This window comes from Sciurus vulgaris (genome assembly GCF_902686455.1).
Source record: "Sciurus vulgaris genome assembly, chromosome: 1".
Lineage (NCBI taxonomy): Eukaryota > Metazoa > Chordata > Mammalia > Rodentia > Sciuridae > Sciurus > Sciurus vulgaris.
In genome coordinates, this window is record NC_136461.1 from 122851618 (window position 1) to 122875718 (window position 24101).

Genomic DNA, 24101 nt, shown 5'->3' on the forward strand with positions numbered 1-24101 from the left:
TTCTGTGATTTGAACTGAGCCAGATTTATTCTGAGAAACCCTGAATCTTTTAGGAGGGAAGAGTTGAAAAGAAAGAGGGTGGAAGGGGTGGAGCCTATGATTAAACAGACCGTTTTTTTTTTTTTCACTTCCTCTTTTGAACTTCAGAATTGGTTTATCCTCTGGCTGGAATCTGCCAAGCCTGGAGAGAAGCCCGTACTTGTGTGCTGTTGGAACCAACTTGCTCCAGGGGGTGATGAGAGTCCCCTCGTTCCTACCTCTCCTTGCCACTGAGAGTGACTGGGCTGACTCCAAGCCCTCACAGACTTTGGGCCATATGCTACTGTGGACAGCTGTGCTACTTCTGGGTGAGTCGGGGCTCATAGAAGGGACACAAGAACAGGAATACCTGGGTTCAGGCTGAGCTTGGGCAGGAGATGACAGTGACATGGGAAGCATATCAGGAAAATCAGGTGCATGGAGGCAGTTGATTAAACTCTAACAACCCTGCTGGCTTTAGAAAATCAAAGTTGGCAGGGTTTTTTTTTTTTTTTTTGGGGGGGGGGTGTTGGTTTTTGGTTTTAAACTATGTTTTAGTCAATTTCACTGGATCCCCCCCAGGGCCTGCAATGCTCTGCCATTCCCAACATCAGAATCTGCCCAAAGGAATCTAGTGACCTATACCTGAGTGGAAAATGGATGGCCACATTATTTCCCTTTAAATTGGTGTTTCACATGGAACTAAATCTTAGGCTAGTGCTACCTTAGAATGGGTGTAAAAGAAGCTCCAAGATGCATTTTGGGGGGTGACAATGGCCATCCTCCACACTTCTGAATGTGACAAAAGCGCATTCTCTTACGTGTAAGGAGATTCCCCTGGGCAGAAGCATGGGAGGGTCTGTGTTATCCAGGAAACCAGGGCTCAGAGGATCCACAAACTTGGGAAACTCTGGAATCATCAATTGTGGAATCAGAGAAACTACACATTCCTCTTTTTACTGCATAGACCATGGTGTGGGTCCTCACTCTGATCAGTGAGAAAGCCAGTGTGCTAAGCCAGGACAGAAGGTCATTTTCTGATCATGTTCTCAGGTGTGAACCAGGGAATAGAAACTGATGATGCTAAGTGGTTGGAAGAGTCTAGGGGAAGCTCCCTAGGGAGTCTTAATGGCAGAACTGTTTTTTCTAGCTCAATTCCTGGGGCTTCTACCCTTTCATCTCAGAGAAAGGTACATAGCTGCTCCTGCAAGTTACTGCTATGAAATGATAGTGAAATCCAGTCAGCTGTAGAAGACCTCAGCCCTCAATGCTGGATGATATAGGGCTACAGGAGGCAGAAGTAAAGAAGAGAGAGTATTTCCCCTCGAGTGGATTAGAGTATAATAGATGTAAAGTGAGCACTGAATCACCTCATTTATTATGTGGGAAGGCTCAGACCTAGAAAGATGATGTGCTTCTGTTTGTGCTAATAGTGCTACCAATGTGCCAGTAACATGGACTCCTGGGAAAAATTTTTGGTGTTTTCTTCCATTTGTCTTTTACTAAATCACTGAGGCTCTACTCTTATCTTTTCCATTCTTTTCTGGTACTCCATGAGTACTATCATTATCACTTGATGACAATTTTATAGCACCTTTCACTGTGTCTTGATTGCTCCTGACTCCCCTCCTGGCCATTCATGCTGCATGCTGAAGTCACAGTATATTCAAGTACAGCTATGGCTGAGTCACTGCACTTCATGCCTTCAGTGCTGGTCCACTGCCTACTGGAAAAGCTCCAATTCTACCCTTCTAACCATGTCCCTCGTTGTGCCCCAAAGAGGTCCTCCTCTACAGCCAGGCAATGTGTGCAATGTTCTTTGTTTTCAACACTTTTGCTTCTGCTAATCCTCAAACTGCCTTGTTTAAACCTGATGTTAATTCTATGTGCCAGGCACTGTTCTAAGACTTGGGGACTTATCAGTGAACTTGAGAGACAGTTTCGCTGACCTAAAATTTAAGATCTTTGTCTTCCTTTCTTCATATAAAGGTTTTTGGTTTTTTTTCCTCTTCATCTTCTTCTTTTTCACCCACTTTCCCACTACACTGTTCCCTTTCCAATCCCACACACTCATGTTTTCTGCTATTGTTTTGATGTGCATAACTCCCAGACCTATTTCTCTTGTTTAGTTTTATATAATTTCATATTTCTGACTGTTGATTGGACACCTCTAAATATGTTTGACAGCTTAGAAACAAAATATATTAAAAATCCAACTTGCCATCTTCCTCTTATAATATTCTTATCCTTCTAATATTTATATGTACATGAACACAGTCACCTTTTCCCTGGTCATTCACTTATATCACCCCCACGTCTCATTAAGTGCCAAGTTCTCTGTTCTTTCTGTTATATCTGTACCCTCTTCTTTACTTCTTACTGTCAATACAACTGAAAAGTAAAGATATGGAAAAGATATGTACATTTGAAGGACACAGAGAAGGACAAGGTAGTTGAGGGAATTTGCAATGAGATTATTATAATGATGAATCATCTAATCTAAGCTAAATGGGGGAGATGAAGGCAAGTGTGGGCTTAGGATAGAGTAGTGAGGTAAATGCTTTGGAATCCTTGATGAAGTCAAGATGATTATGGGAGCTGTCCTTGAGCAGATGAAATGGAAGAAGAGGAGGTTGTGATTGAAGCATGGAATATATGATTTTGTGATTTTGGAATCAGTATGGTTTCCGGTGGTGATGGTTTCTGGGATAGGAGTGGGCAGGTGTGGCTAAGTTGTATGAAGTAAAGTTCACTGGGGATGAGTAGGTCAAGGAATAACTAAGCCGGATGTTGGACAGGTCATCCATGTGTATTTGGGATCACAATAATTATCTTTTTCTTAACTAATCTCTTCTGTTTCCCCTGTTCCAATTCATCTGACACTGCACTTTTGGCCCCAGTTAGAACATTTTGAGTGATTTCCCACTGTTTACTGAATTAAAGAGCAAACATAAAAGTTAGCTTGTATTTATTTTAAACTTATCATGTGTCAAGTAACACACTAACTGCCTTATCTGGATTATCTCTTATTTAATCCTTACAATAACCCTATGAAGTAGGTACTGCTGTCATTATCTCCATTTATAAGCAAGGAACCTGAAGCAGAGAAAAGTCATTTGTGCAAGGTCACTTGGCAGTGGTGAAGCCAACATTTAAACTCAGTCTGTGCTTTTGCCCATTGAAACATCATTTGTCATCAGGAGCTCTCCAAAGTATGGTTCCTACTTTGCTTTTAAGCTTTGCCCCTCATTATCGGAGGTGCTTTGGCAGAGACAAGAAATGATGTTGAAATTGGCCTGGAACTCTCTAGAAATTTTGCTAATTACTTTCCAGTCCTTCTCATGGAATACCTCTTCTCTATATGTCAAAATCCTATCAATCTTGAATGTGCATGATGAATATGACCTCCTTTATGGGATTTCCCTTCTTGTCAACTCCAAATCCTGTGAAACTCAGAACCCTAGGATCCTTTTCTCCTCTGAACCTCCACAGCATTTTACCTATACTTCTCCAATGTCATTAAGCACATCTCTTTTACATTAGATTACTTATATGCTTATCTCCACTGTGAGAATGTTGGTTTCAGTGGGGGTAGGGACTTATGTTCTTTTCCTTTTCTTGAACTAAGGATGAATTGCAGGGCAGGAGGAAGTCAATGCAGTTTTGTTGATTAGCTTTGTATTGCAAAGGAACAAAGTAATGAGTTTAAGTGTACATATAAGAGATGTAACATCAGGACCAGCATCTGGTTCTCCAAACTCCCAGGCCAATTCTCCACAGTGCACCCTTCTGGTTCCTTGCTTGTGTTTCAGTTGCCTTCCATACTTAATGTCCCTGGAAATTCACACGTTTGGAAGCCTTTTTACTTTTTCTCAGTCCAAATACCAGAGGAAAGCCCCATGAAATGGACACGTAAAACATGCCCTATACATGTGTATGCACTGGGCTCTAATTTATCTAAGGACCCTGCTTTGCTCCTTCACCTAATGATAGTGCCCACAAATCCACTTCCATTCAGTTTTCCTGGCCCTTCCAGGCCCCTACTTTGCCTCCAATTGGAAGTTCTTCCCCTAACCCAGTGTCATTCCACATGCCTGCACATGAAACCACAGATCTGGTGTCCTTTTACACTCTCCTTCTCCTCCTTTCAGATTTGCCTAATAGCAAAAATCTGGAAGATGTAATTATCAAGCAGCAGTGATACAAAATAATTCACGGGAGAGCCACATAGTAGAATAGAATGTAGTTTGTTAAAAATGAGAACATAGACAAAGCATGGTGGTGCATGTCTATAATCTCAGCTATAGGGGAGGTTGAGGCAGGAGGATCACAAGTTTGAGACCAGCCTGCACAACTTAATGATACTTAAAATAAATTAATAGGATTGGGGGTGTAGCCCAATAGCACAATGGGAGAGCACTTGACTACCATGTTCAATCTCTAGAACTGCCAAAAAAAAAAAAAAAAAAAAAAAGACAATATGGAGCCAGATTAATCCAGTGCATCTTCTATTGCTCAGTGAAAAATTAGGTAAGGGAATAATTTTTTATAGTTTATCCTCATTTACCATTTATATATGTCTGTATGTAAACATTACACATATATGTTTTCATGGGGAAAATCCAACCGAGTATATTGCCAAGGTGATAATATTTTTGTTATGTGTATTTTCCATTTTTCTACAATGATCATGTACAATGTGTAATCTCTATACACTCCACCCAGAAAAACAGATAGACTGGCAAAATCATTTACACAGACTCATAAATTATATGTAAAGTCCAACAGGGAACTTTCCAGAGGCATTTTTACTTTATTTTCAAAATTTATTTACTTATTTTTTGCACTATTGAGGATTGAACAGAGTGGGGGCTTTACTACTGAGCTATATCCCCAGCCCTTTTTCTTTTTTATTTTAAGATAGGGCCTTGCTAAGTTGCTGAGGCTGGCCTGGATCTTGTGATCCTTCTGCCTGGGCCTCTCAAGTTACTGGTATTACAGGTGTGCCCCACTGTGCTCCACAGTGGGGCATTTTTATTTTAATCAGTCAAGTGTTAAACCAAACAATGGAGTTAAAACAAAAAAAAAAAAAAAGGAGAGAGTGATTTGTATCTCTTTCTCTTTCTCTCCCTCTCTTTTCCTGTTGTTGGGGAGAGAGCTCTCAGTACTTTTGAAAATGTGTCCAGTTCTAGCAGTCCCAGGGAGTGTGTGTGGGGTGAGGATTGGACTGTGGGTGAAGGAGCTCTGGGCAGGCTATTCAGTGTGGAGGTTCAGGTCCTGGTTGATCTTTGCTTTCTTTCTTACAGCTCCTGTTGCTGGGACACCTGGTAAGTACTCTACCTACATTCTCTTCCTCCTCCAGTACTCCATCTGGAGGTGCTCTAGATGAACCAACAACCAAGCTCAGTACCAGGTCAGGTCCAGGAAAGGGTCATTGCTCCCAGAAGATGCCCTGTCCCTGCTTCTTTCCAGGGAGTAAGGGGGTGGGTGCTTCAACCCTTCTGGTTCTGTTATGGTGAGATGTTATAAACATTGTCATAGAAATATGAATTCTGTCCTTGCTCAACTGCCTTCTATTCTCTAAAAACAAAACAAAACAAAAACAATAACAAAAACAAGAATTTCTAAAAAGTTAATCTCAAAGAAGTAGAGAGTAGAATTATAGTTACTTCCCAGAACCTGGGAAGGATGAGGGAGATGGGAGGATGGAGAGAGGATAGTTAATGGGTATAGGAGTACAGTTAGAGAGTATGGTTAGATAGGAGAAATAATTTCTAGTGTTCTATAGCACAGAAAGGTAACTATTGTTAGCAACAATTAGTTATATATTTCAAAGTAGCTAGTTGAGAGAATTTTGAATGTTTCCAACACAAAGAAATTATAAATGTTTGAAGTGATGGATGTGTCAACTACTCTGATAATCATATCATTATCCATTGTATATATGTATTAAAGTATCACATCTACTCCATAAGTATGTGTAATTATTATGCATTATGTCAAAGATTCTTTTAAAAACGTCATTAAAAAAATAAGAGCTTCTGCTCTCCAAATAAAATTCAAGACATACAAAATAACGATATGCATAGATTGTCCCATGTGTTGATAAACTCTATTTTGAATGGATCTGAGGGCTTCTAGGCCTGTTCCCTAACAGAGAGAGCTTTGTTGGAAGGAACTTTACCAGGTACTTTATCTGTACGTTCAACCTCCTCCCGCCCCAGTATTGACCCTCTAACTTTTCTCCCTCTCTTGATTCTTCTGAGGCTACCGAAACTCCTATATGCTTGAATATGAGACCTGGCCATCCTAACTTCCTTTTGAAGGGATAAGGAATGACATTATGTTACAACAGAAACCTGATGTCTAGCTCTTATGTCTGACACCTTCATTTGTCAGATGCCCCCATTTGTCTGAAGGAAGCTTTGTAGAGAGTTTATCACTTGTGTCCAAATGTGCCTCAGTTTGTAGGGGAGCAAAGTGAGTCGAGACAAAGAGAGAGAGAGAGAGAGAGAGAGAGAGAGAGAGAGAGAGAGAGAGAGAGAGAGATAAGAAAGCTGTTAGGATATTTCTTGGCATAGTTGATAATTATTTCTAGGGTATTTACATTTCCTGCCTTCTCCCTCTCCAACATCTCTCCTTCTTGATTTTTGATTTTTGGTACTAGGGATTGTACTCAGGGGCACTCTATCACTGAGCTACATCCCCAGCTTTTTATAGTTTATTTTATTTTGAGACATGATCTTGCTAGGTTGCCCAGGGTGGCCTTGAATTTGAGATCTTCCTGCCTCAGCTTCCCCAGTAGGTAGGATTATAGGCATGTGCTACCACATCCAGCTTCCCTTTGCCCTCTTGCCCACTCCTTCTGAGAATCATCTGAGTTCCCTGGAGCCCTGGTAGTGGATTGTATGAGTAATAAGAATTAATTTAGTTGCCAAAACCTTCTGTGTCTGGTTCCCACAATAGGAATAAGGAAGCTTCTTTGAGATTCAAAGTCTGATCAGATTCTTGGGGCTCCCTTTTCTCATACTCCCTCCTCTCTCTGCCCCTCCACAGATCTCCCAAAGTCTGTGGTGAAACTTGAGCCCCCATGGATCCAGGTACTGAAGGAAGACTATGTGACACTGAAATGCCAAGGGGCCCGCAATACTGAGGACCATTCTACTCAGTGGTTCCACAACAGGAGCCTCATCCTGACCCAGACCCAGCCCAGTTATAGGTTTAAGGCCAAGAACGATGACAGTGGGGAGTACACGTGCCAGATGAACCAGACGAGCCTCAGTGACCCTGTGCATCTGGATGTACATTCCGGTCAGTAGAGGGAGGTCCAGGGAGGGGCCTTGGAGAGATTGAATCTGCTTACACTATAGAGGTTTGCCAAAAAGGGAGGTGGTCTGTTTATTGGGAAGTATCGCTGTGAGTCGCTTGTTTGCCCACTCATTTCCCTTTTCATCCACCTCTTTGCTTCATATGTGTGGTGGTGATATAAATTCGTAAGAAATTTCTCAGCATATATGAATGATTGTTTTTGCAATAGTCGTGATTGAGCAAGACGGTGCCAAAGACCACAGAGAGGCAACTGGGTGTGAAAGAAGCAGAAGGAAGTCCCTTCGTCATAAAAACTCTTCCATTTTCATGGTGATACACAATAAAAAATTAATCGAAATAAAGTTGAACAAACAAACAACTACAAACAAACAACTACAACAAATGAATCCTGACCCTGGAAATTACTAACTATATAAATCTGATAAATTCATCTAATGCTTAAGTTTCAGTTTCCTCATCTGAACAATGGGTAGACTAATGCCTCCCTCGTAGGGTTCTGGGGAGAATTACCATCTCCCTGATCTCTGTTCACTCTCATAGTGCTGGGTACCCTTGTGTCTCCTTCATCTGTGTATTTTCAGAGATAGGACAGAGCTTAATATAATGTTTGCTGAACAGATCAATGACAAAAAGTAGATTTTCCATAAAGAGCTACTATGTAATCACAATGACTATTGCTAGCCATGCAAGGTGGCACTTGCCTGTAATCCTAACAACTCTGGAGGCAGAGGCAGGAGGATCACAAGTTGAGGCCAGCCTGGGCAACTTAGCAAGACCCTATCTCAAAATAAAATGTAAAAGGACTGGGGATGTAGCTCAGTGGTAGAGCACCCCTGGGTTCAATCCCCAGTACCACAAAAGCAATCAAACAATGACTATTGTTACTGTTACTCTTCAATTAGTCCCCTACTCTCACTTAATTCCCAGATTTCCTCAAACAATATATAGCAAGGTAACAATTCACCTGTGACACTGCTGCCTTCTGAGACCCTGCTGAACTGAGGCTGCACATTTATTAATATTCATCAAGTAAACCAACATTTGTTGGAAGTTTAGGACTTTCTATTATTTCTGAAACATATCTCTGCTGTATCTTCCTCAAATGTCCTTTCCTCAGTCAGACTGGATTCGTCCCTTCCTCCCCTAAGGAAGGAACTACATCTCAGAGTCTCTTGTGTCCTTGACAGGAGAGCACTGCAGCTGCCTTCTCCTGGGTAAGCACAGAGAAGATAAGTGTGTTCTGAACACTGGCTGTGTACCAGAAACTTTTGTAGATGCACAGTGTTATTATGCTTATTTTCACAGAAGAGGAAACTGAGGCCCAGAAGAATTAAACAATTGCTCAGCATTCCAGAGCTCATAAATGTATGGATCCAAAATTAGAGATCAAACTGTCTGATTACAAACTTAAGTTCTTCCCTCTGCACATCATATTCCACAAGTAAGGATGGTCTGAGTCTTGGAGTTGAGCCAAGACCTCCTGGGTCCTGTTGTCCTTTTGTGTCTTTCAGACTGGCTTCTGCTCCAGACCTCTCAACTGGTATTCCAGGAGGGGGACACCATCATATTGAGGTGCCACAGCTGGAAGAACAATCCTCTGAACAAGATCACATTCTACCAGAATGGAAATTCTAAGCAGTTTTCCCATTTCAATAACAACTTCTCCATTCCATTAGCAAACCAAAGTCACAGTGGTGATTATTACTGCAAAGGAAATGTAGGAAAGAGGTCCTACTCATCAAAGTCTGTGACCATCACTGTCCAAGGTATGGGAACTCTGTCAAAATGTAGGGAGGGGGTGCACAAGGGTCAGGTCAAGGTCATGTAGAGCACATGGAGATCCGAGAACTACTATGGCAGCAAAATTGGGTGCTGGGACAAAGAAGAGAGTTGTAGAGGCCTTGTTGAGGTCAGTGGGAAGGAGTAGGAGCCAGAGCTAAGAACCCCCAGCTCCTGGGTGATAAGTGACAAGGCTGTTTCCCACTTTGAAACATAGGTACCATACTAAGAACAGCAGTGAAACAGAGCTCTCTTATTGGTACAGAGGTTCCCAAAACTCCTGAAAATTTCTATATTTTTCTCATGTCCCATGTGATAGCCATTCCCTCCTGAAAGCCTGGCATGTTCTGGACAGTAGAAGCCTTCATGCCCACCCTCCCCACTGCTCAAGAGCACTGTTCCTGTCCTCCTGGAAACTCACTAGTATACCTTTATTAGTTTGGTGGAGAAACTTGCATAAGGGGGAGACCCAAGTCCAGCTATACAAACTCTGGGCAGATGAGATTGTGGGTTGAAGTATTAAACCCGTGAATGGCTTAGTCATAGAAGAACTTCAGGTGTCTGGCACTGGATCATCATGCTGGAAGAGGATGGGAGGGTGGAAGTGAGGTAGGGAGAGTGTCTTCAGATCTGTCTTTCTTAGGGCCCAAGCCGACCCACTCTTCACTGGCGGTGATCATTGTGCCTGTGGTGACAGGGATTGCTGTAGCTGCCATTGTGGCTACTGTAGTAGTCTTGATCTACCTCAAGCAAAAACGGACTTCAGGTTTGTGACTTTCCTTGGTTTTGTGATCAGTTCCTGCTTAGCAGAGGCTTAACCCTAGATATTGCTGAAACCCCTATATTTGGACTAGAAAATCTTTAGCATTCAGATACAGCTCTATTTTTATTCATTTATTAATTCATCCATTTGACAAGGCTCAAATGAACTTGCTTATATGTCAAGCACTGTGTTATACACTGTAGATGATGCCAAGATAAAGAAGTCCAGTTCCTGACTTAATGAGTTCTGAGCATTATGGGGGAGACAGAAGTACAAGTAGATGATTATAAGCTGGAGTAAGAACAATGACAGAGAAATGAAAAGGCTCTATAGTGATATAAAGAGGGCTTCATAACCCAGTGCATTAGTCAGCTTTGTCACTACAATGATATACCTGAGATAATCAGTTTATAAATATAAAAGGTTTATTTTGGCTTACAGTTTTGGAGGTTCCAGTCTATGATCAGTTGTCTCTATTACTTTGGGCCTGTGACAAGGCAGCACATCATGGTAGGAACATCTTATGGTCAGGAAGCAAGAAAGCAAGGAAGAGACTCGAATATGTATATATATCGAATCCTCTTCAGAAGCACACCCCCAATGAACTAAAGACCTTCCACTAGGCCCACCTCTTAAAGTTTCCACCACCACCCAATACCACCACTCTGGGGACAAAACATTTAACATGGGGGTCTTTAGGGGATACTCAAGATTCAAACTATAACAGCCAACCCATTCTGGGGCAGTTAGAGAAGCTTTCATGGGTAGATACTATAGTGTAGTGATTGAGGCATACATAATAGGATCAGACTATGTGGGTTCAAATCTCAACTCACAGCTCAGCAGCAATATGGCCTTGGGTAAACTGCTCAACTTCTCTGTTCCTTAGTTTCCTCATCTGGAAAATGGGGATACTAATAGGACCCACCTCACAGGATTATTAGGACAAGGAATAAGGCTGAAGCTGTTATACCAATGCCTAATAGATAGTAGATGGCACATAGATATGCGCAATCACCACTGTGGAAGAGGTGATGCTTGGGGTAGCAATTAGCTAGGCAAAGAGGACTAGAAGAACATTCCTGGTACAGAAGTCAAGGTATAAAAATGGGGAATTTTGTGGCTAGGATAGAAGTCAAGGGAAGAGAAAGGGTGCTGTAGGCCACCGAGAAAGAGAAAACAATACTACTAATATCTCAGAAAGCACTTCGTAATTTGTTAATAGCAGGACTTCAGTTACTGATAATAAATAAATATGGAGGTACTGAGATACTGAGAAAAATTATGCTTTTAAAAGGCAGAGCAAGCCTAAGGAAGATGTAATGGCATGTTCTTTCTGACAGTTCTAGGAGTCCCCATGGGATGTTTGGCTTAAGACTTTCTGACTGGCCTTTTCCAAGCTAGAGCGGTTCCTGGGTAGGGCATCTGGGAGTAGGTAGGAGAGGAAGCATGTGAGGGATGGGTCATGTTGGTTCTGACCCAATCCTCCCTTGGTCCTTGGTCCTGAGGACTAAAGCCTCACTCCATAATCCTACTAACCTCCTATGTGCCCCTCCTAGCTCTCCCGGGAAACCCTGAGCACAGGGAAATGGGAGAGACCCTCCCTGAGGAACTAGGTGAGTACAGCATTCCCTTTGGGGACTCAATGATGTCCCAACCTGGGCTGCCAGATGGATCGGAGCCAGCAACAAGTGGCTTGTGTAAGTTCAGCCTGAGCATGAGAGGGAGGGGGCGATGGGAGGAGGGCAGAGGCTCAAATCACTTGGCCAGTTCTGAGTCTAACTCCTGGGCCCAAAGAGGGAACCTGGGAACATTTGCAGAACAGAAAATCAGAGATATTTGGATATTTCTGTAATTTGGCAAAGTTGGCAAAGAATAGGGGTAAGAAGATGTAAGATGTAGGCCAATGGAATTAAGGAGGTAGGGGTCTAAGAGGAAAGGAGGAGGAAGAGTGGGGAAAACCCTTAGATTTTTTGAGGAATAGGGATAGGGGAAGGTATGGTAGAGCTTTGTTCTTAGTGGAATATTAAGAGGAGATTTAGGCTTCATAAAATTCTGGGGGAACCAGAGCCATTAATGGGCTTTATTTTGTGGGCAAAGTTTGATTCTGATGTCCACTGTGGCAGTTTATTAAATATTGACCTGGTTCTACCATCATCATACAATAGAATACTGAGCACATCACTTTCCCTGATGGGGTTTAGACACCTCACTGAGAAAGTGAGTGGGTTGACTTAGATGACCTCTGAGCCCTTGTAGGCCTGACATTTTGAGAGCCAGTGACCATCCAACCTCTGGCCCAGGTCAAGGTATGTAAAAGGAGCAGTGTTCCAGGAGACTTTCTCACTGTGGTTAAAATCAGAGCACAAAGGAGACTGGAATTTTCACAGGGGCTTCTGTGACAGCAGAAATAGGCAGGAAGAAGAGACCCTGAAGATTCTACCTAAGATGTCTGGAGTATGACTCAGAGCAGAGCCAACAGATTTGAGAGCTTGAGCAATCTTTTACTCATGTAGCTGCTCTTTGAGTAGGGTTTGTGTGTCCTTTGGCAGTCCATGTGGGGATGTGGGCCTGAGTCCACAACTAGGACCGAGCCAGATCTAGAAAAAAGTCCAAACACAACTGGATTCACCACTTCATTGTTTGGTTTTTGTCTACACTGGCATAAACATTTCTTAAGGCATCTATGTAAGGCATTTCTTAAGCCAGGCACTGGAGCTGATGGTTTCCCAAAAGGTACAGTAAGTTGCTGGGATTTGAGAAATGAGGAAAGTATTAGAAGGGGAATTCTGAGAGTGGTTTGTTCTAGAATTTGGAACATGACAAATAGGGGCTCTTTGTGTCCAGGGTGTGTGTGAAGAGACTAGAGGCATTGTCTCAAGCTCCTCCCCAACTTCCTGGGAAATGATGATTTATAGATTACTGAGGCGCTTTTCACATTGGAAAAGTGAACTTAGAGCAAAAATGAGGGAATTTGGATATTTATCAGAGAAAGTTCTGTCCCTGTCTCTTGCTTGCTTTTTTTTTTTTTTTTTTTTGGTGGTACTGGGGATTGGATATAGGGGTGCTCTACCACTGAATCTCACCCCGAGTCCTTTCTAATTTTATTTTGAGATAGATTCTCATGAAGTTGCCCAGGCTGGCCTTGAACTTGCAATACTCCTGCCTCAGAGTTCCCAGATGCTAGGATTACAGGGGTGTGCTGCATGCCTAGTGCTTGCTTTTCCTTTCTTTCTTCCTTCCTTTCCCCCTTTCTCGTTTCCTTTCTTCCTATCTTCTTTCTCCCTGTTCCCACCCTCCTTCCTTCTTTCCTTTCTTTCTCATCTCTTTTTTCTGCCTTCCTTCCTTCATTTCCTTTTTTCTCTGCCTTCCTTCTTGTCTTTCTCCTCTCCCTTCCTCACTCTGTTTTTTTCTTTTTGATGCAGTGGAGTACCTGATTCTTCAAAGTTCCCAACAAAGAGGCACTGCATTTGGCCAATGTAGAAAGAAATGGTTTTGGTATTTGATCTTTGAAGACTGTAGCTCTCAAAAATCTGGACTTAATTTTACACTGATACTGAACACCCCTATCTCACTATCTCAGATCCCCAAATCTGCCTGATTTGCTTCTAGGAAAGTTCAGCAATTCTCTGAAAAGAATGTGGCGCAAAGACTGCTTCCCTTTGCCAGCATGGTCATTGGGAATGGCTGAGTCTGGGATACTCCAATGTGGGTGAATGAAGCCATATTTTTTTCAGGACTTGGTCTACAGGCCTGAGTTGGGGTCAGCAGTTCTTGACTTAGGTCTGGTTTGGGCTTTGCTTTTGTAGCCTTGGCAGCAGCACAAGAAAGCCCACTTCTCCAGCAGTGCCTGGGCTAATTTATCTTCTTTTTGCCCGTAGCCAATCCCTCTGATCCTGAAGAAGCTGCCAAAACTGAGGTAAGTGTCCCCAGTCATGTCCTTTTCTTTCACCCTCTTCCCTCTCCCATGCTGTCTCTTCTTCTGTTGCTGTCCATGACTTCCTCTCTCCCTGGATCTCCACTGCATGTTTCTGCTTTCTCTAGGCTGAGAATACAATCACCTATTCACTTCTCATGCACCCAGAAGCTCAGGAGGAAGAGCCAGATTACCAGAACCGCATTTAGTCTCCATTGTCTTGGCCCTGGAATTTGGGGAAGAGAGTCAAAAGAAGTGAGGATCTGGTGTCTACTGTCCTAAATTCCCCTTGGAGAGGTTGAGGGAATGCTGCAGTGGCAAAGAAGGTGAACTCTTCCAGAGTTACCTATGTCAGTCCTCAGGTTTTCTGTCCTGAAACCAACAGAAAATGTGGTCCCCAATGGCTGACTGTATTGATTCCATCTGTGCCTCAGCACTTCCCCACATGAAGACTCGTCTATTGTACATCCACAAAGCCAAATAACACTAAAAAAAAAAAAAAAAAAAAAAAAAAAATAATAATAATAAAATACGATTAATGTTACTAAGAGATACTAGCAACATGGAAAATGCTTATGTTACAGGTTACATGAGAATGCTTAATAAGTATGTATGATATCAGAAATGATAAAAAAGACTAACAAGTACCATGACATTAAAAGTGATTATTTTAGGGTGATGGAATTATCAGTGACTTTTATTTTCATTCTTATTTTTCTATTGAGATCATGTATTACTTTTATAACAAAATATGAAAACAATGTTGTTGACCTTTTCAAGGCTGCATTGGTTAGAGTGTAGACTGAACTCCCTGGGGTCCATTTCTCTTCAGTGATAAGAATCTGGGGAAGACAGAAATGGATAGGATATGGGGGAGAGGAGGGATGGGGATTTGGAATGTTAAAACTGACTTTTCTCCTGATTAACTTCTGTTCCTTTTCTTTTGTACTGGGGATTTAACCCATGAGTGCTTAACCATTGAGGTACATCTCAAGCTCTTTTTATTTTTTGTTTTGAGACAGGGTCTTGCTAAGTTGCTTAGGGGATCACTAAGTTGCTGAGGCTGGCTTTGAACTTGCAATCATCCTGCCTCAGCCTCCTCAGCAGTTGGGATTACAGGCATGTGCTACCACGCCTGGCTCAACTTCTCTTCTTATTCCACGTCCTCTTCCCTTTTGTGCCATGTTGAACAAAACAATCACTTTGTTTTGTAAATACAAGTTTTCAGAAAGTCAAACTTCAAATGAGTCTTCAGTGGGGAATGGGTACTTCCTGCTGGGCCATTCTCCTGGTGTAGTTACCAGAAGGGTATGATCTCAGAGAAGCCATCGCTCCTAGGCGCTCCTAGGCTAGAATTTTGAGTGCCAGATTTCTTGGGGGTTTATTGAGTGCCCTTTGAAGAGGCTTCGTTTTTGATGGAATATAACAGCATCATTGTGAAAAGTTCTTTCATTCAGTATTTTGCAACTTTGTTGGGAATTCCATAGATTTCTGATACTAATTTTTTATGGTCACACAATCAGATTTCATCTGCATATATTGTTACAATTAATGAGTTATTAAAGGTTTACTATATGACAAATTCTTAAAAATATAGAGTTTAAGATTATTAACCATTTATATTTCTTCTTTTATGATTTTCTTTTTCGTGTATTTTCTTTGCCCAATTTTGTAGATACGTGGTCTGTTCCTTTATTTATAAATTACATTGTAGCTGCTTCTTTCCTTTTATTTATATGTAAATTCTTTCACTATACCAATAATATATTCTTTTATATAAAACTAAAATATAGATCAGTAAAAATAATTTTATATCATGTATGAATCTATAAGCCAGAGATAATTAATGCTAACATTTAATATATCAATCCACATCTCTGTCTGCTGCAATAAGTGTATGTGTGTATGTATTTTTAAAGTTGCTTCACATTATATATTTTTACATGTTCATGACACTGAAGCAAAAACTCATGCTCATTATAGCACAAGTTTGAATAATAAGAAATATAAAGAATAAAAGTGAAAGTTTCTTTTTGTCCTTACTCCCCTTAATTTTGTTCCCTTTCATGTAAGTGACCACTGCTGAAGTTTTGGTGTATATTTATGAATTTATGTATATTACATTTATAATATAATGTGTAGTTTTTAAAAGATCATACATGGGATCATACTTTTCATATAATTATGCAATTGGCCTATTTTGTTTAATAATATATTGTGGAATTCTTTCTAAGGAAGTATTTTCAAGGACTATATAGTATTCCATAGTACAAATACCATGCCATATTTTACTTAACCAATATTTTAAATGTTTCAAAATTTTCATGATTATACACAATGCTACAATAAATAACAATCTTAGATGATGTATTTGACTGCCTGAATATTTCTACTGGTTAGATTTCTAGAAATACAATGGTTAGCTCAAGAAATATTCTCATATTGTCTTTTACATGCATATCCTCCTAAAGTATATTAGGATTTCCTTTTCTGACACCCTTGTCAATGTTGAGCATTCTTAAATATTGCTTATCTGATTATTAACTGTTACTGAGATAGGGATGTAGAATAAGGAGAGAGAAATATGGAATCCTAAGGGAAACACTCTCTTAAATGCAGAATCAAGCCACTGAAATGCAGAATCAAGTCACTGAGATGCAGAAAACACAGTTGTAAACCTTGGCCCCTGTCCTGACCCATGCCCTCGGCCTAATGGCCTGTGCTCCTGTAAAATAAGGGAAATATGCAAACTCAGGAAAACTGACAGGAAATTGTCTAACTCCACCCTGGATCCACCTCCAGTCCAGCCCCTGATACAGCCCTTTTATAAATATTAGACACCCACCACCCCTAATGAGGGCTGCTTCTCACTTGAGACAGCCCTCACGCTTCCTTGAATGTGTATCTACCTTCCTAAATAAACCTCTGTCTATGCCTTTGTCTGGCTCATAGTGAAATTTTTTTCCATCTTGTATGCCAAGAACCCTGCTGGTCCTAAGTTGAGTTTCCCCAGTCTTCTGGGAACTCCTCATACCCTTCTCTGGAGACATCTCTTCTCCTGTGACATTACCATTCTCTGCCAGCATTAATTTTCCCTTATTTAGTAACAACCCAATTTTACATTAGCAAAATAGGTTTACCTGCACTCAGTCCATGTGAGGTGGGTTGATTTCATCTCTTATTCATGGAGAGAACACATATCCCACATTGGGCCAATCATGCAGTTTCCCTGGGATTTAAATCTTAAGCCAAATGATACTAAAATTGAAGGCAGGTAAAGTTCATTTATCCCAGTGGCACTCCCCAGATGTGACAGATCTTCATCCCCAAAACCATTCCATTTCTTGCAGTTTCTTTGTTTTGTTGCAGCTTCTGAGGTCCTTTAACTTCAAAGATGAGTCAATTTACAGCTCAAATAGAAAAGCTCTGTGTCTACCTGTGAGAGACTTCTGGGTGTGAGCAAAAATAACCAACACAGTTTCGGCACCATTATGAAAACACAAATAACTGTGATGGAAGCAGATTTCAAACAGATCAGCAAGCTCTCCTTTATTTCGCAGCAGTCAATCAATCAGGCACTGAAGGGGCTCGCTCGTTTTCTGGGTGAAAAATGGCCAGCGGTTACAGAAGGGATTTGAATTTTATAGTTTACAAACGGTGATTTAATCATTGGAAACTGCAGACATGTTGGTTTGGAGAGTTAGGAAAGGAGTTGTAAAAAGCCCATAACTCATTGTTACTGGGAAAAGCTCAGAACTGTGTTCACTGCTTATCTTCTTTTTCTTGGATTCATTGTTACCCAGACCTTTACTATTTGCTTTTCTCCTTCCAGACTCATCAACAATGGGAAAGGGTAAAAGTCCAGTGCCCAGCCGTTCAGTATCTGCCTCCTCCCTTCAGGACCCATTGTGATTGGGAAGGGATGGATGTTTGCTTTTGGTGGAGATGCTGGGGATGAACCAGGAAGGGATGAAAGTTTGCTTTTTTCCCTTGGGGCCCATTGTCACTGGGAAAAGATTTACTGGGAGAGGTTTAATGTTTGGCTAATTTCCCTCCCTACTCCCAAGCCACATTGTCTTTCCATTTTTCCTGGGGGCTGTCTGTAGGAATATTTTCCATAACCCTTCAATGGGTGGCTAGGTTTTACCCTTAGCCAAAATAAACTAAACAAATCCCACTCTTGGCAGTGGGATTTATGTGTGATTTAAATTGAAACTTGACTATTTCTAGGGTCAGTTACTTCACTGATAGGTTTCTTTCTTTTTTTGTTTAATGACAGGTTTTCAATGAGCCAAAACAGGTAGTTAGACTTGATTACATGACCAGAGGGATATTGAAAACTCCTCTGGGAATTTCTGCTTTAAGCTTTCCCATATCCAAGATGGTAGTATCCAGACAACAAAGGGCAAATAAAGGTCAGGTGACAACAAGGACCCTGGAGAGCTTGCATTTCTTGCAATCTCATCTTTCTTATTGTAACTTTTTTTTCCCTTTTATTTTCTTTCTTTTGTTACTGGGAGTCAAATCATCCTGCCCAGGGTAGGAAGAGGCTAGGCTCCAGAAACATTTGAAGTCAAAGTGGTAGGAAAATAAGTTTATTCAAAGACAGCTGTGAAGGAAGATAGAAGAAACTTACGGTTTCAAAGGTTCCATATCTGAAAAGCTCTGGAACTCGGAAACCTTTTAAGTGGGGAAAGGGGTATATTAATGTTTCAGAGCTGGGAACTTCTGAGAAACTGAGGCAGGGCGAAGATCTCTTCAAAAACTGATTCTTGTGATCAAGTCAGAAAGATTTCAGACATGTTGCTCAGATAACAAGAATGAATTTATTAAAGTGATAGGAAAAGGGAAAGGGGACGCTCTCAAGAAAGAGAGTGAGTCCTTTCAGAGAGGAAAAAAACAACATGACTCTCCTGCACTCCAATTTTATTGGGGGTCCCAGGGAAGTTTACAGAATCCTGCCCAGGTCCACCTCTTAATTTTCAACTGACAGCAGGGTGACATCAGATTTTCAAGTACCACTGCCATGACAGTGCTAGGTTCCCTTGGTCCATGCTAAGCTATTCTAATGTGATTCTTAATCATTTTTATAGGTTTTGTGGTTAGGAGGAATTATTCTTTGCTTCCAGAATCTGGTCTGTGAGAAGGATCTCAAAATTCTCTCCCTTCAAAGTAACTTGGGTTCCTCTTATCAGCGTTATTTCCTGCCTGCATTTCCTTGCAGATAACAGGTAGTTTGCTGAGGAATTGATTTATCCTGTCCACTTAGGGAAGGCAGGGCTGCACGTAAATTGCTTTTTGGCAAAGAAAATATGTGGGGGTCAAGAAAACACGTGGACATTAGAACAGTGGGCCCATTTTCTAGAATTATTCTTTTAACCTCATTTTTTTCCACCATCCATATCTGTCTGTCCCCTAATATTAGGACAAGGACAGGAGTTTCACCTCCTCTTGGGTCCCTGGAGCATCCTTATCACATTAAAAAGAGTCTGGGCTGCTGGAGTCGGTTACAAAGGGAGCAGCCGCTCGGGCTGCCGTACAGCTGCCCGCTGAGGCCTCGCGCCCCTCGCCATTTTCCAGCCGCGCTCCGACGCGGGTCGTGGCGGCGGGGAGAGGCGGAGCCGCAAGAGCTCGGCCCAGGCGGACCCCGCGGGGCGGTCGCGGCCGTGGCGGCGGCTCCGGGCCCAGCTCCCCTTCCGCACCCCTCCCGCCGGAGATGAGGGGAAGATGTCCGTGTCAGGGCTCAAGACCGAGCTGAAGTTCCTGGCGTCCCTCTTCGATAAGAACCACGAGCGATTCCGCATCGTCAGCTGGAAGCTGGACGAACTGCACTGCCAGTTCCTGGTACCGCCGCCGGCGCCGCCGGGTAGCCCGCACTCACCGCAGCCGCCGCTCACACTCCACTGCAACATCACGGAATCTTACCCATCTTCTTCACCAATATGGTTTGTGGACTCCGATGACCCAACTCTAACATCGGTTCTGGAACGTCTAGAAGATACTAAGAACAACAATTCGCTTCGTCAGCAATTGAAGTGGTTGATATGTGAACTCTGCAGATTATATAACCTTCCTAAGCACCTGGATGTTGAGATGCTAGATCAACCACTACCCACGGGTCAGAATGGAATAACAGAAGAAGTGACTTCAGAAGAGGAGGAGGAAGAAGAGATGGCCGAAGATATAGAAGACTTGGATCATTATGAGATGAAGGAAGAAGAGCCTATTAGTGGGAAAAAGTCAGAGGATGAAGGAATTGAAAAAGAAAATTTGGCAACATTAGAGAAAATTAGGAAGACTAAAAGGCAAGACCATTTAAATGGTGCGGTGTCTGGGTCAGTGCAAGCTTCAGATAGACTTATGAAAGAGCTCAGGGACATATACAGATCACAGAGTTATAAAACAGGGATTTATTCAGTGGAACTCATAAATGACAGTTTATATGATTGGCATGTTAAACTGCAGAAGGTTGACCCTGATAGTCGGTTGCACAGTGATCTTCAGATCTTAAAAGAAAAAGAAGGCATAGAATACATTTTGCTTAACTTCTCTTTTAAGGATAACTTTCCCTTTGAGCCTCCATTTGTTCGAGTGGTATTACCTGTTCTCTCAGGAGGGTATGTGTTGGGTGGAGGAGCATTACGTATGGAACTTCTCACAAAACAGGGCTGGAGCAGTGCCTATTCAGTAGAATCGGTCATCATGCAAATAAATGCCACCTTAGTCAAAGGCAAGGCCAGAGTGCAGTTTGGAGCAAGTAAGAATCAATATAATCTAGCAAGAGCCCAACAGTCGTATAATTCCATTGTACAGATACATGAGAAAAATGGCTGGTACACTCCTCCAAAAGAAGATGGCTAAAATATGTTGACTCTCATATGTTTGGACCAATGTTGCTTTAAAGAAAATCTTCCCAACATGCAGATACAAGCTTTGAGTGCCCCTATAACAGCAGTACCGAAGATGTTAGCTAATAGATATTTTAGTGGATAATCTGTCAACTGACATCCAGTATAAGTTACAGCCATTTCATTTTGCTCACTTTAGTTATCTTGGATTGAGCAATGGGGCCTTTACTGTATTCTCCTGATAAATACACTTACTGGCCACTCCTTATCTCTTTTTCTTGAAAAGTGAAATCTTTTAAGCAGGCAAGTCAGCATCAGGTTACTGCAGTTTCGACTTGGCAGTGACTTTCCTATGTTGAGTCCATGGGTTATGAGGATTTGCAAAATACTGTTCCATTTAGAGCCAATAAAAGTTTAATCAGTGTTCAATATTGGTTTAGAAAATTTTAAGTCTTCTAAACCACAGCCTTTTTAAGGCCTAAAACCATTTTATGATATTGCCAATGTAATGACAGGAAATTTACTCATTAAATTGTTAAACATTTTTTATAGCTATATGAAGATATGAACTATTTCCTGAAGGTATGCTCTTACTTGAATTGTACTTTTTAGGCAAAGCAAAGTAAGGCAGTGCCACTTAAGGCTTATGAGTAGTAATTTCCACTGGGGCAGCAGAGTCTTGCTGGGCTGAATCTGCTTCTTGTTGGTTCAATATTTCTTACAAAGAAGAGCCACAATATAGAGCTTGAAGTTATTTAAAATACTAAGTCATTTTACCTTTCCATTTTATTAACGGGATGTTGCAATTGTTTGTAAACTAATAAACTTATAAAGTGATTGGCATGAAGACAGACTTCCTTGAGCAAAAAGCTATATAGTTAAGTACAAAAAGATACCTGATTTGGAGATTCTTAAAATTTTTGTTGTCATGACAATGGCTTTTATAACCAAAAGACTAATAGGATCTCTTAATTCTTTTGTAAAACCTGACTGTACTCTCCATTTTATTGCCTTACATAAATCAGTCCTGTTTGGTTGGTGACAGATTTTTTTTTAAATAAACCCATTTGATTTAAAAATTAAAAAAAAAAAAAAAAGAGTCTGGACTTTCTGGGGTCATAATCTGTATCTTTTAAATTGAGGAGAAGAAAACATATTTCAGAGGGCTTTCTTTATTTGGTATTTAGAATACCAAAAGGGAGGATGTTGGAGAAAGAGGAATAGATTGGGGAGAACAGTTGGGAGAGAAGTAGGTAGTTTTGAGTAGAAAACACACTTTTCTGAGGTAATGCTGTTACCACTGGGGTGTCCAGTTGGAGTCCAGGTCCTTGGTATTCCAAATAAAGAATTGAGCAAGACACACAGAAATAACAGGCAAAGTATAGATTTATTGAAGGTGAAAGTGAAAGTAAGGTAGACCTGAGTGGTCTGAGTGAGGGAGAGAGGCTCAAGGCCCCCATGTCTGGAAATTAGGGTCTCATATGCTGAGCTGTGGGGTATTCTCTTCCCTTTACAGACAAGATTGAAGACCTTATCCCATTCACTCCCATTGGTTACCTTATGATACCTGATTAGAATATTATCCAATGTTCCTACTATTGGTTACCTAAGAACACATTTACTCGTTTATTTATTTATTTTGAGATAGGGTCTTGCTATGTTGCCCAGACTGAACTCTAGTGATCCTCCTGCCTCAGATTCCTGAGTGCTGCTATGAGGGACATGTGCCCCCACACTTAGATCTCTTATTGTGCCTTTAAAATAAAAGACCTACTGGAGTATGCTCTGTGGAATCTGGTTAGTGCTTTCAAATATCCTCTTCAGAAGCAAAGCCTCCCCTGAGCATTCTCCCCACTACTATTACTCTGCTTTTATATTTTCCAAGGTATCTATCATTATATGTAATTAATGCATTTTTTTGCTCAGATATTCACATATATACTAAAATGCAAACTCAATGCAGGCAAGGTTTTTGTATTATTTACTGGTATATCCCAAGGACTAGAATAAAAAACATTTGTTGTGTGAGTTAATGAATAAAACTTCTATAGTTTCTGGGTTATGTGGTGTACTTAATACTATGGTTTGAATGTGTCTCCCCAAAGATTGTGTTGGAAACACAATCACCAATGCAGCAATTGGGAGATGGGTTCTAATGAAAGGTTATTAAACCACCAGATTTGTCCTCAAATTGATTACTGCCACTATTCTGGGTATAGGTTTGTTATTGCAATTAATGGGTTCCTTATAAAAGGATGTATTTGTACCATTTTTGCTCTTTTAGCCTCTCTTTGCCTTTCACCATTGGATGATGTGATACAGCAAGAAGACCCTCACCAGACATTAGTTACTTGATCTTGGACTTCCCAGCCTCCAGATCTGTGACTTAATAAATTTGTTAATTATAAAACAGCCAGCCTGTAGTATTTTATAATAGTAGTATAAAGAAAACTTTCTTCATCTTAAGAGTTCAAAAAGGTAATACATGTATTACCTTTCCTTGAAATCTTATTAGGTTTTATCTAGAAATTTTAAACACTTTAAAAACATTATATCTTTAATATGCTTGGAAATTACTTTTGGATTTGGTACAAGGTAAGGCTCACATAATATTTTCCATTTATCAGTTATCCTAATAATTTAATAAATAGGTCAATAATTTGAAATACCACCTTTATCATTCTAAATTCCCATATATAGATCTATTTTGTCCTCTCTTCTATAACCTTATTTGTCTATTTCTGCATCAATAACACATTTTTATTTATTGCAACTTGTGTACATTGGTATATAGAAGGTCAAGTTTTCTCTAATTCTTATTTTTCAAGATTTTCTTTGCTGTTATTTTGCTGCTTCTCTTCAAGATGGACTTTAGAATTCCATAATACCATTAAGATATTGGTAGAATTACATTGTATATATGGATTATTTGGGTGAGGTTTGACATCTGCATTACATTGAGTCTTCCCAAGTTATAGCTCTTTATGCATTTAGATGATAGAATTCCCCTATCATATCATATGGATTTGGTACTATTAGGAAGAACTTGACATAGGCAACACCATTTTGAAACATATCCTCCAACTTAGAACAAGAGTCATCTGAAGGGCACTCTGACTCAGGCTGACCATAAGCCCCAGACTATACATCATCATACAAAAGAACCCCAGATAATATTCCATCATCATACAAAGAAATCGTTATCCAGGAATAGAATACTGAACACCTGGTTTGACATGAAACAGTGACTACCTCAAAGAATGGAGGTGATGACCACTGGCTCCTTCCCTGATAACCCCCTCGCAATAGTGTATTAGGGTTCTCTAGAGGAATAGAAACAATAGAAAGTATGAATTTATATAAAAGGGGGATTTATTAGATTGGTTTACACTACCAGAAGCTGGATAGTTCACAATGACCATTTGCAGGCTGGAGACCTGGGGGAACC

General features: G+C 40.9%; 2 protein-coding genes across 5 annotated transcripts; both read left to right on the forward strand.

Moving 5' to 3' along the window:
* The first annotated feature begins 134 nt into the window (after positions 1 to 134).
* On the forward strand, positions 135 to 14335 carry FCGR2B (Fc gamma receptor IIb). Of its 4 annotated transcripts, XM_079106192.1 has the most exons (8): positions 136 to 347; positions 5325 to 5345; positions 7075 to 7329; positions 8859 to 9113; positions 9770 to 9892; positions 11449 to 11589; positions 13771 to 13808; positions 13934 to 14335. In XM_079106192.1, exons 1-8 carry the CDS (start codon positions 236 to 238, stop codon positions 14012 to 14014), a joined length of 1026 nt encoding a protein of 341 aa, XP_078962318.1. In that variant the 5' UTR covers positions 136 to 235; the 3' UTR covers positions 14015 to 14335. The 4 variants fall into 4 exon arrangements, with proteins under 4 accessions (XP_078962319.1, XP_078962318.1, XP_078962320.1 ...); XM_079106193.1 differs by lacking the exon at positions 5325 to 5345 and having other exon boundaries at positions 135 to 347; XM_079106194.1 differs by lacking the exon at positions 11449 to 11589 and having other exon boundaries at positions 137 to 347.
* Positions 14336 to 19444: 5109 nt separating this feature from the next.
* LOC306669643 (ubiquitin-conjugating enzyme E2 Q2-like) lies at positions 19445 to 21638 on the forward strand. The gene has a single exon (XM_079153705.1). It carries the CDS (start codon positions 19533 to 19535, stop codon positions 20664 to 20666), a length of 1134 nt encoding a protein of 377 aa, XP_079009831.1. The 5' UTR covers positions 19445 to 19532; the 3' UTR covers positions 20667 to 21638.
* The last annotated feature ends 2463 nt before the right edge of the window (positions 21639 to 24101 follow it).